The 13,425-nt window shown below is 41.6% G+C and overlaps 1 protein-coding gene across 1 annotated transcript in view; it reads right to left on the bottom strand.

The window, feature by feature from the left end:
• LOC116396010 (low density lipoprotein receptor adapter protein 1) overlaps positions 1 to 12,008 on the bottom strand; it is a 34,038-nt gene extending 22,030 nt beyond the window's left edge. Inside the window, exon 1 of the mRNA XM_031870327.1 lies at positions 11,823 to 12,008. Within this exon, the coding sequence (XP_031726187.1) occupies positions 11,823 to 11,907 (85 nt within the window). The 5' untranslated portion in view covers positions 11,908 to 12,008. The remainder of the gene's footprint in view (positions 1 to 11,822) is intronic.
• Between the last annotated feature and the right edge of the window lie 1,417 nt (positions 12,009 to 13,425).

The raw sequence follows: 13,425 nt of genomic DNA, 5'->3' as shown, positions 1-13,425 counted from the left end.
CATCTACAACTCCTTAATAATTGGTTTGTAAAATATATAATACTTCATTTACAAATGGGGAATCCATCATTTATAAAGTATGAAAACACAATAATGAAACACATAATAGACCAGCTTATTAATCAAGAATAAAACATTTATAACTGTTGTTATGAACTGCATACTAATGAATTATTAATATAGGAACAATGCTTTATAAATGATGAATTAAGTGTTTACTCATACTTAACTAATGCTTCATAGTGTGTAGTTACTATAAAGTGCTACCGGTAATTGTTTTAAAACAAGTCAACTGGAAACATCCAAAAGTCAGCTGGTGACGCTGTTTGCAATCAACTCCTGGAGTTAGCGCTAGCGCCAGCTAGCAGCTAGCTGCAGCTGATAAAATCTGCTGGCAACAAAATCAGTGGTTATCACCAAGAAATTAGAAGGTTTTGTGTAGTTCTTTGAGAGATCGGAGACCCATCATTTAAAATATGAAATGTGCCTCACCTTGATCAACTCCAATATCAATCCTTCAGTCCAGTTTGGGTCAGCCCAAGCTGTGATACAGCAACTCTTGGTCAAAACATTGTATTCCATGGTTACGTCTTTTTAAAATGTCCCATCACTACAATGCTGAAGTGCTACAGTACATGTCGTGTCTTCAGCAGGCTACACACGTGAATTATTAAAAAGGGCTTCATGTTGATGCTGCAGGGTTTCCAATATATCATCCTCCTAAAAGAGGAGTGCTTAAATTTTTAATAAATCCTGTGTGAGTCTACAGAGGGACGGCTGATAAGAGTGACAGGCGCAAGCAGAGGGAGGCTAATTGGATTTTAACATGTTGAGGAAAATACTGGGAGGGGGCCTGCACATGGGCAATTTGAACTTTTATTTTTCTATATGCTTCATTTGTCATCTGTGTGGAGTGTGTGTTAGTGTGAGAGTGTGTGTCTAGATGATCTAATTTAAAAAAGGAGCACAAAACAAGATTAGGGAGGGCTGAGGCCATGGTGGTGCACGGATGACGTTTGCATCTTTATTAAACTGATGCCTGGCAACACTTTCACATCCGGGCTGTTGCAGCAAGTGCACTGAATCCATTATGTTCATACAAAAGCCCCACAGTTTGGACACGCGCTAAAGGAATCGATGCATTGCAATGAAAAAGGCACAGAGCGATTTGAGGACATTTTGCTGCACTGGGCCTCGAGTGTATTCACATTAAAGTTATAATACCATTGCCCGGAGACGTTGAACACTGTAAAATATTCAGCACTGTTGAACGAACAACTGACAAGTACAGCCATTTCATAGTTACTGATCCGACTGCTGTAGTATAATAGGTACCGTGTGCTCTGCAGGCCTTCAGCTACATGCAGTGATCACCAGCTGTCTCCTTGAGCTCCACGCTCAGTAATTGAATTTGTGAATTCTGCTCTGGATGAACACATTGACGGTTAATTAAAAACACAAACAGGAGCGCACAGATATGCGCACTGGCACGACTTAGCAAGGGCAAATGCACTGGCATGCTGGGGGGCACACACACACACACACACACACACACACACACACACACTTTCCTGAAGATACCATCATTTAACTATAAGGAATCTCTGGGTATGTCCTTTGCACATCTCAAGAACCGTCCATCCGATCCACTTCACACTTGGCGGGAAGTGAACAGTGCTCTGTTCAGCAGTGGACGCGGGGAGGGGGGGGGGGGGGGGGGGGGGGGGGGGGGGGGGGGGGGGGGGGGGGGGGGGGGGGGGGGGGCTTCAGGTAACTGCGGACCAAGAGTCGAGCATGTGAGCAAACCGCGGTTCATTGACCGCAGCTCACTTTTGCTGCTGGATGCTGGATTTAAATTACGTTACATCCAAACTCTTCTTCACTTCACTGGAGTCAACAAGCAATGACGAGCAATGCTCCCGGCAGCAGCACTTCCGGGAGCAAAGCAATCAGCCCACTCCAACTACGACCACGCTCTCTACACATCCGCGCCCCTGAACGGGCACTGCGTTAATCAGAGATAAGGGCAAAAACTGTTGGAATAAGTGTGTGCTCCAGCGTCAAAATACCAAAAGCATTCCCCGTTTTCAATTTCCCTACAGGTCAGTAAGTAGGTCATATTTCCTCACAGCATCTTGGTTTGAATCCAATGGAATAAGTACAACACCAATATGTGAGAAAAGAAACATTCAGCTTGCTTTCCAGACCCAAGTGACACCCCCATCCTCCACATCCTTATAATATAATCTCTTTGCCTTACTGTTTTACTCATCCGATAGAACTTTGAATCTAGGACACCACCTTGACAGGGAAAATAGGCCGCACATTCAGGGGAGATGGTGGGCTGAGAGGGTGTGTGTGAGTCTGTGTGTGGGAGGGGGGTGTAACTGGTTTCCTGATTCTGCCTTGAGGGGGAACCGAGTAAAGCTTAGTCCTTCCTTTCAAACTCTCACCATTTTTTTTTTTTTTTTAAATTCTATCCCTCCACTCACCTCTCTCACACCTACTGCATGTCATTCTTCACTTCCTCTGGCTCTAATTGAACTCAGACATTAAAAAACAAATCCCCCTCTTCAAATATAAGAGACTATCTAATAAGGGGGGCTTGGGAATATGTATTAATATTTCAGATTATCAATCAAAGCTACAGTACAAGCCACTCATCAAACGTCGTCAACAACAAAGATGGAGTCACGGGATCAAACAGCCTGATTCTATCACTAACAGCCCAGCAGCAGCGTGGAGGTGGTACCTGCACATTACATTACTGAACACTTTGGCTAGGCATCAAAGGAAGGGTAAAAACCACATTTAAAGTGCTCAGATGAGGAGGAATTACCTTGCGCTTCAAACTGGAGCAGTACATCAAACTCCCAACTCTGAAATTTAATATTACACATCCAATGGGCACAAATACAAAACCTCAAGCCAAGCTATTTCAAAATCCTTACACCTCAACTTTGGCTCCCTTCAATTTACCTCTATAAAACGTCATCCAATAGTGAAAAATTCCACCCATTTTGAATGGTATCCGGCCATTAATTGGCTCAGAGCATGGTTTGGTTAAAATTAGTACATTTATTAGGTATGTAAGACAAATTAAAAAATAGTTAACTTGTTGCCTTTAGCACAAATGACGAAGCTTTTTCTTAAACTACAGCAAAAAATGGGGATATAGTAAACAGAGCTGTTTCGTTTTTACATGAAAGAACATCAGCATTCAACTGTTAAGTGTGCCTGGAATCATGAAAGACACGATGTGATAAGTAAGTCATTAAAAATGATAAAAACACAATCACAACTTGATGAAAGACTTTCCTATCATGTCTTTAATGTCTTTCTAAAGGCTTCAACCCCCCCCGATCGGGAACTGTCCTCCACAGGATCTCCATATCATTGATTAGACAGGATGAGACAAACGTGTCTTTTTTACTCAAACAAGCATATTTGTCCTCAGAAGGACACTGAGCACCCATTTCCTTCACTCCAATGTCAGACGCAGCAGCACCCTGACCCAGAGAAACAGACTTCTAAAATAATTGATACAAGAACTCTTTTATTCCTCAAGCCTGTATCAGCCTGTGTAAAATGCCCCGTAATCAACAGGTCACTTTCACATTTATATCATATTTGAAGTGGATTTAATTATTTCGTTTCTTTGACTTCATTGTTTATTCTGTTTCATTCTCCCGAGGCGCTCCATGGCTCACAATTCCCTGGCCTGCCAGTTTGGTTAACCCCTCCCCCACCAGTACCCTAATCTCAACCACTCTCCTTCGCTTGACTAAACCCGACCACACCCCTTCATCTGTATTTTACTCTCACATACCTCCATCCACTACCTAATCCTAACCACTATCCTCAGCCCTATACCCGGCCCTACGTTTCCTTCAACTCCGATTCACCATCGTACGGGACCAGCAGCTCACCAGCAATGAATATGACTCCGTTATTCCCCCACCGCCTCTCTTTTAACCTAACTGGAAACAAGTATTTTAAGTTGCCAAATTTAAACAAAACCTGAACCATAGAAGTGCTGAGGTCTGCCGGCTTGCTGGCCCATTCTGTTAAATAAGGGCTTCATTCAGAAAAGCTTGTGTAAAGCCTTTTAAATGCTCACTTGTCTGCGTCACCATGAGCCAATTAATCAAACACAACACTGCCGGAGGAGAGATTGTTCGTTACACAGACTGTTTACAATCTCCTGACAGTTTTAGTTTGTCATTGACAAAAGGGCATTACATAGGGAGGTGACGCACACAGTAAATGTCCATTGAAAGTACCTTGGATCATTTTTTATTGAGCTTTTATTGTTTGTCTATGTCTAACATGTAACGGTCTAGGTATGTAACGGTCTAGGTATAACCACCGAGGACAAAATCAAAAATAAACTGTCACGTATGAAAAGAAAAACGGGTCCAATCGACCTAAATTATGAGGTATAGTTCAGAACAGTACAAATGTACGAGAGAAAGAGTCAAATTCATGGCAAAAAAAACGTAACCACATTAACGATGCAGATACTGAAGGAAATCTTTCCTCGCGGCTATTTATTCATAAAGCATAATTGCTCAGAACGGTAGGAGGATTGTTTTCATTAGCAATTCAAACAGGGCATGATTCTCTCTTTGCTGATACAGATCTTTTCCCCCTGGAGTCTGCTGGCTCCCATTTCAACATCTTCATCAACTATAAATAGCTCCCTCGACAGAAATCCTTTCATGGAACAATAGCTTTCTTTTTAATATTTTTGTTTTCTGTTCAAGGGCTGCGACTTGTAAAAGAACGAAAAATAAATCCCAAGGTCTCCCAGTCCTGATCTCAAGCCGAGTGCTAGGAAAACACCACTTTGCCAGTGCAATCATTAGCGCTCCCATCCTTTATCACAGCAAAGCAAAGCAAGTCACCTTCAAGAGCTGCTAATCTCATTGGAGACAGTTCATCTGTGCCCCTTTCACAGATGAGGGCTTCCCACAGGAATCCCCTCTCATGCGGTAGATCACTTTAGACCCTTCCAGCTGAGTGATGGATGCTGGTCTGACACAGCCAGATACCTCCTGGAGTATCAAGGGTGATCAATGTGAGTGTTTGAGCTGTGCCCTACAGTTTGGATATGGCCCATTCAAACTCATGTATGAATGAGTTTGAATAGGAGAGAAATAACATGTTTTTTCAGAATAAACACTTGAAATGATGAAGGCACTTGCAAATCACAAGATAGTAAATAATGTAAACCATACTTTGGTTTACATTATTTACATTATAAACTCATTCATATACATTATATATTGTATTTATATATTTTTGCCTTTACTTAAAAAGGTGCATAGTATGAGATAAGGAGCATTTAGATTGTCTCTCAACATGGCGATTTGATAGTTGTTGAGATTTTCAGTCTGGACCAATGTGGTGGACAGACTGACCAACAAACTGACATTGCCTTCATGGCTAATATACTGTATGTAATTGTTCAGTTTCTTGACAGAGACCTCATATTCCATCTCGCCTTTAATGGGCACTTGGCTTCATTGAATAATTCATAATAATCAAGACAACTAAAGAGCAGCAGCAATTTGCCTAGATGTTTCAGTCCATCATCATCTGCTTCATATTTAGTTAATCACATAATCATTCAAAGGAAACTGTTAAAGGGTAATTCACTACACTCTGCTGGTTTGAACATCTAGAGCTCATCTCAAATATTTCAGTACATCAAGATAACTTCTGCTGGGCTTTTTGTGCTTTGTTTTAACCCTAATAGCACGCACACTAGGTTTCTACACAGCAATACAAAAGTTTACCATTTTCACTTTGACGGTACGGAGTTATATTTAGGAGTGCGTACCTCGGCTCTTGGTGCTGAGCTCAGCTGGGGACATGATGTGTCAGAAATGGTGAAGGGAGTTTGAATTTTTCAGGAGGAACAGAACACGGAGATGGGATTTAGCTCTCCAGTGGAGAAGCAGGTTCAGCTGAAATGCGCACACACTCACACACACACACACACACACACACACACCGACAGAATGACAATAGAAAACATGCTCAGAAAGACTCTTACACCGGAGTGACAGCATTTCCCACTTCACAGACAGCTGCCACGGAAATCAAACAGAAAGAGGACTCGGGTGTTAGGACTTTACTCTACACACTGAACAGGAAGCTGGATGGTGCGCGTGTGTGTGCGTGCGTGTTGTTGCAGCAGCTCTCCCAAGATAGGGTCTCTCAGTTTCCTTGTGTTGCATAATTCACTTGACTTCGGGCCGGGGAACCTTGTTGGTGCTAAAAACACTCCAGAGAGACTGCACAGAGCAGAATAATAATGAGCTGCATACAGGACACTAAAGGCTTCGATAACCTCGAAGACTTTAAAGGAAAAACAGCTGAGTTACCAAACATAACCACTTACAGCACATAATATATATACACTGGGGGCTTTGACATAATGTTATACATTCGCCATAATGCAACTCTCAAGGGTCTCGCAAAGAAAATCAATAAAGAATATGATGTGGAGCAGTTTTTAATAACGTGAGGCCGAGGCGTTCAAAATCAATATTTGTGGAGTGCAACAGTGAAGAAAATATACTCGCAGCTTCAAAAAAAAAATACCTGTTATGAAAAGTTGGATTCAGTATACATGAGTGTTAGGCTGAAAACAATCCTCTAATAACTCAATTTCAACGAAGACGCAACAAAATCAACATGGCAGCTGTTGTTCTGAGAGATGCATTTGAAGTAACATTTGCAGTGACCTTTCCAACTACAGGAAAAATAGGCTTTAAAAGATTTAACCAAACCCCCTGATAGTATAGTCACAGCCGCACAAACACACGCACATCTCATTGGATCCTTCATACGTCCTTATTCCAAAGCGTCCTGCTATCCTTAAACCACAAGGAAGAATTAAGGTGACTCTCCTCGGCACATTGGGGATTTAAGGCATTAATACAAACATGATACTTGTGGAATAAAGCTCAGAAGGACTCCCACTAAGCTTTGATTAAACCCAGACAGGACAGGAAAAGAATGAGACATTATTCAATTTCAAAATACCCAAAGCGACCGCAGGATTAAAACATGAGGAGACAAGAGTGACGGTAGGAGCATCAAGTGTGGAGAAGCACCCGTCAACCCAACGTCAGGTTAGACAGCCTTGTTCTCACCTGCCCAAACAAACCAGAGCGTCACTTGACTTGTTCCAAGCATGTTTAATGTGACTAAATCCATTTAATGCTGTGTCAACGCAAAATCACCTTTGTAAATAAAGAAGAAAGACTGTCACTGGCAGTAAATGTGCATAAAGTTCCACAAAAATTAAAAACCAAGTGTGGGAAAAAAAAAGAAAAGAGTAAGAGCAGGAAGTAGACAAAGTGTGTGCAGAGCTGTCACTGTGCTTTTGACAATAATCCAACTAATCACACTGTTGGGGGGGGGGGTTTAGCTCATGCAGTTCTCTTCCGAGCAAAGTGGAGAGAGTCAAAAAGGTCACGCACTCGCACAAAATCACCACCGCTATTATTCATACAACTAAATATAACTGCATTTTAACATTACGTTGCCTGAGTAATTTTGCCAAACTTCATATGCACAAAAGAGAGATGGCTATGAAGTACTTTTTGAAGGGAAAATGTTTATTTTATTTAAGACCAAATTCTGATTATCTCAAGATAACTGAGCTTTTTGAGCCATGAATTCTAAAGGACCTTGAGGAATACACAATGGGTTTAAACAACTTAAATCTTCAATGATAACCTGTTTAATTGATTTCTTATTTCAAAGCCCGTTCCATGAAAACCCATTAGCGGGCCTTCATCATCTTATCCTCAGTCTGCGACTGGTGAGACTGATGAGTGTGCGAGCATGAATTATGCAGCGTATATAGGTGGGAAATCTGCTTCGTGAAATCGTCGTCTGATTACACTGAGGCTCAGCTAAGAGCCCATAGTGACTTTCACTATAAATCACTGAATGTGTATAAGCTACATAGATCCTGGTGAATGCATGATGCAATAACTGTGAGTGTTTCTCCTTTAAACTGGAAATGCTGGACCTCCAGGTTATAAACGCATCTCAGCTATTTCCTTAGTTTTGAGTCTTCAATGTGGTTGATGTCATTATAAAAATGAAAATAAGAAACCGGTATACTCTTTATAACTGAAATCTTGCTTTTTTCGTTTCTTATTCTCTTCCGTTTGTCTGCTCTTGGTACATTTTGTGTGTGTGTAACTGTAAAAAGGGCATTGCTGTAAAAGGTCATGTACTGTATGCTAATTCAACCTTTCCTGCAGACATGATGTTGAATAAATCTAGGACCTATAGCCACTGAAAGCATAGCATTCAGGCGATGCAAAGATTATGCTAATTAGTTCCACTGTAAACTTTTTAACAGCGAACTTTTAGTGTTATTCAGAGGAAACTAGAACAAGGATCTTTTTGTACATCTTAGTAGGATCTTAGTACAGTGATTGATTAGTCGATCGGCATTAAAGATAATCTGCAACTATTTGGATAATTAACTAGTCAGTTTAGTCATTTTTAAAGCAAAATAATACCAATAATTGGTAGGTAAATCAATAATGAAAATAACTGTTGGTCGCAGCTCTATTAGCAACACAAACTAAAAAAAACTGAGAAAATGTATATCTCGGAGAAAAACAGATAATGGACAGATAAAAACTAAGCCCTCTGCTATTCCCGTCCACTGGGGGTGGTGGGAAAATATGCTTTCTGTGATTTGGGTAAAATCTCTTTTTTAATTTGTTTCTAGAAAGACTATACGGTATTTAAAGAAGCATCTTTAACTCTGCATCATAACACCAATCCAAATGCTTCATCAGCCGCCAATTATCAACATCTTTTTCTTGTTAAATCACATTAAAAGCTGAGGCATCCGCTGTAATTTGCTACACACTAACCCCAACATTCATCCCTCTCATTCCTAATGTATTGCTGACACTCCCTCTATCATTATCCTATATATTCCCACCATTCCCTCCCGTTGCTTCTGCTCTTTCCCCTCTTCGCTGGTGTGTCCCTGACTCACCGGTTACCGAGCCTTAACGAGCCATTGAGAGATAATTGCTCCTCGAGGGTCAGTGCTAACTGACACCGCTGACTCCTGCATGTCATTCAGTCGAGCCCCTGTCAGCTTTATTGGAACTGCAGGCTGTATTCGCTGCCAGAGTTTCCAACCAGTCGAAGTTGAGTCCACTAAATACAATACAAAGTGCACATTCTGACATTTTCCTCTTGAAAACACACTTGAAATATGTATTCAAGAACTAAAAGAAGCTTGTTTTTCTTTCTTTGATATTGAGAACACAGCTGTGCAGCAGAAGCAAGCTTTGATATTTACACCACCAAAAGAAACAATCCCAGACCGAAGGATGCAGCCTTACTGGATTCAACTCAGTCTGTCCCACAGCTACACCATTTTTAAACTGATGCAGACTGTACAGCACGCACATCCTTGGTGCCAAGGGCAAATGTGTGTGTGTGTGTATCCTGAGATACAGAAAGGTCTGCACCGCTTATACATGATGTGATCCAAAGGGAAGGCTTGTACTCCAGGCACATGCTGTGTCCTCTTCCCTCCTGCCAGTGGCTGTGACCTCAACAGATGACAACGGACGGCCACGAGGGGCGATGGGGAAGTGCGGTGCGTGTCGGTTTTCTGTTGGCTAAAGAACTGAAGACCGGCTTCATGCATCTCCATAAATAGATCTTATAATGGTAGTGAGGTAGAGTGAAGATTTAGCTATTCAGCCTGTTTCTTTACTTGTGAAAAAGTGTGTCTCTTTACGAGTGTAACTTAATATATTAACAGATCATCGACATATGTGGCCGTTACGTAAAATGATCCCTTAGAGATGTATACAGGCTTGCAGGACCCTCACAAAAAGAGACAATGCTTGCATAATGTTTGGCACCTATACTGCACGGGAGTAAGCTGCGACACTGAAGGGAGAAAAGTTTAATCCCAGGCTTCATCAGCGTTGCATTTCAGAAGTTATTTTCCCGTTCAAGCCTTAAATAAAGACCGCTGCGTGCGTGACAGACGCACACAGCCTAATAAGACACAGTTACAGTCAGAATTTCCCACAGATTCACTATATATTTTCATTAGATGTGGTTATTTAACTAAGGTTAAGGTTAACTAAGGTCCTCTCATCCATAGACAGGACACAAATAATTCAGGTCTTTCCCCCCCCCCCCCCCCCCAACTTTGATCACACCTAATTTGCGTGGATGAGCCAAGCAGCTGCAACGTTGCCTCATTTGCATTCCGACAGGCAGCTTTGACGCATCGCCACATGCTGGCATACAGACGCTGTCCTCTCTCCAAATGTCCTGCTGAGTAGCTGCTGGACATCAGCAGTCACCCTGTACTGTTTTGTGAGTGCTATTCCTCCGGAGGCTCTTGAAACACATCTGGATTCTGCTCCGACAACATCAGTCGGTCTTCTCTGACGAAAACAACAATAAGAGAAGAAAAGCACAACGCAGAGGCTCCTCCTGATAATGTGACACCCACAATGTCTTTCAGGATCACGTGTTGATGGTTTGTTTGTCAGCTTCTGTCATTGTAAAGTTACCACGGTAATGATGAAGAATATTGGTGGTGTTGAGGGAAATAATAACAATTTCCATCCATCAATGTTTGCACAAAACCAAGATCATAAGTTTTAGTCCAACAGCCATCAGGCAGCCAACATCTGTATCATTATTATAGCACTAATCCAAAGAGAAAACTTTGAAATCCCAAGGACTTACTCCTGACACTCAATATTCAATAATTTATGTAGAACATAGAGAGTGAAGATACCAAGCAACATCTTCCTGGATGTGGAATGAATCAGCCACATTTAATTAAAGCTGGCACGGGCCGCCGATTATTCACGACGCACGAATCCACGATAAGGCAACAACAAAAAATGAAACAGCAACAGCATGCCAGCATTTATGGCAGCGAGAAGCTCACAGGCGATGCAGCTGCAGGGAGGGAGCAGTCAAGACAACACTTGACACATCGGGGAGACAGCAGAGCTGCAGGCTGCAGCAGCCCGTCACCAATGGTGTGAGGAGGTTTGTTGCTCTGACCCTTCACTCAGCACTCCTAACCTCCTGTACTTCACACTGTCGTGACTGGGGTGCAACCTTTCACACCAACACTTTCTGACTCATTTGGAAAATACCTTGTTTTATTACATGTAGAGAGGATTTCTTGGCAGACTTAACTGCCTCATTGTTTTGTGTGTTTGGGAGATAAAGACAGTAACAACCAAACTAATAAATGACTGTAGACTCACGTCCCAATTACATTCTTGAAATGTATTCAGTACCGAGTCTATAACTCAGTATTTATCTATTGATGTAGGATTAAGTACAAATTGCCAGATTATTTGTATTTATTGTATTCAATTGCAGTGCTGCAACAAAGGATCATTTTAATTATCAACTGATTTGTGATTTATATTCTCTATGAATTGTGGAAAAAAAGAGAGAAAAACGACTATTTTTGGAACAGGACAGTTGGCAGTGGGGCGAGCCAGAAGGAAGTAAAGCAATTACAACTGAGACTGAACTGCACAATAGTCGAACAGCGCGTAATTGAACAGCTTTCTGCACCTCAGTACATCTCAGTACAGCTACAATTGGCAACAAGACAAACAAAAGCTCTCCAGTAACGGACACACAACAGTCCATCACTACAGCCAGAGGCACACATTGTCCTTCTTCCTTTGCTATGTCGCCCAGATATCTTTACAACATTGTATCCGAATCCAAACATTGCACAACGCACACGTTGCCCGACTCACTTTCGTGCTTGGAAGTTCCCCATGTGTGCCGCGGAACTCCGGGGCTCTTGATAATCGCTCTGCCGGCGGATTTCAGTGCATCCATCCCGAGGTGTGTCTGATCTCCGGCGGCAGGTGGATTCCCCAGTGTCCCAGGGAGGTAGATACAGCAGGCTGGGCTCGACCGAGAGGATGCGCCAAAAGAGAGGAAACAGGCAAAGAGAGAGAGAGAGAGAGAGAGAGAGAGAGAGAGAGAGAGAGAGAGAGACGACTGATTTAAGTTCCCACCCTCTGAATCGCTCTCGGTTTCTTCCCCTCTCAGAGACTGGCAACCAGCTGAGGGCACATGCACCTACTGCACCGTCTCTAAAGTTAAGGGCGTGTCCCAGTCAGCTTGATGAGCTGTCAGTCCAAGGTGATCCAGTTTAAAGGAGCGTCCTTATTAATAAGGAGACATCAGCGCGGTATTGTTGCAGTGTGACGGACTCAAACTAATGAGTTTATGGCTAATGGCACTTTTTTTCCTCGAAGGACTGTCTGTGGTATTATTAAGAAACAATACGCTGGTATTGTTTTAATTCATGACAGAACTCAATATATAGGATTAATTCGTGATCCCATTATTCGCTTTTTTCAGGCTTAGTCACATATATGTTAATTGCTAAAAACAATGCTTAAATAACACAATATATTTTGGTACAAATGATAAACTAACAACTATAAAACTAGGCTTCTTTTTAGGGAAATGCTTGAATATGTCTTTGTATGTTGGCGCCCTCTTTTGATTACAACCAGTTATTACAGCCATCTTTAGCATGGTACTATTTGGGGATATCAGTAGCACTACTACTAGCTGTAGGTTATTGTTTTAACAAAATAAACTATAAATTGATTCTTGAAAAATCAGTTTTAAAAATAAATAATTATGGCCATCCTGGTAAGACAATGGTTCCAAAAACTGATGATCAGGACACCTACAAAGGGTCGCCAGATGAATCTGAGGAGTCTCAAGATGGTTCCCAGTAGAGGAAAGCAGGAAAAAAAAACTAAATTTCAGCCGCACAAAGTTATATTCATCTTTTTAGATTTTCCGAGAATCTTTGTTTTTTTTTCTTGAGAATTATTGGATAATTTTACTTCAGAAAAATATTAAAATAGCACAAAGTAAATCTAGAGTTACGGCCAGTCAAGTTGCAGTTTGCATATTCATGATGTTATCCGACTAGACATTTGTGTGAAATGTCAAGATTTGCCGGATGGACGGACAGACAAGCCGTAAACATGATGCCTCTGGCCAGGGCTGTCGGCACAGAGGTGTACAGATTGTTGAACCAGACTTGGAGTCGGTTAAACAGGTTCACAAGAAGATATTTTAGAGGTCACATGTCAAACAGATTATGAACCATTGAGTAAAATGATTAACATAATCTGCAACTTCCCCAGTTCAATTTCCTTTGTATGACCTTTGTATTACTCCAAAGTTCCCTGTCTGTACCTTTACTGTAAAACTCTACCGTTAAGGCAAAATGCGCCAAAAAACAATTGTGCCATATTAGGAAACGGGGAACTCTTCACTTGAACTTCCACGGAATAAAAATCAATTTGTGACACAAAATATGCATTG

This window comes from Anarrhichthys ocellatus, unplaced genomic scaffold, assembly GCF_004355925.1.
Source record: "Anarrhichthys ocellatus isolate YVR2014 unplaced genomic scaffold, GSC_Weel_1.0 scaffold52, whole genome shotgun sequence".
In the NCBI taxonomy this organism is placed as follows: Eukaryota; Metazoa; Chordata; class Actinopteri; order Perciformes; family Anarhichadidae; genus Anarrhichthys; species Anarrhichthys ocellatus.
Note: the sequence above shows the minus strand (reverse complement) of the source record. Positions and strands in the feature narration are given on the sequence as shown.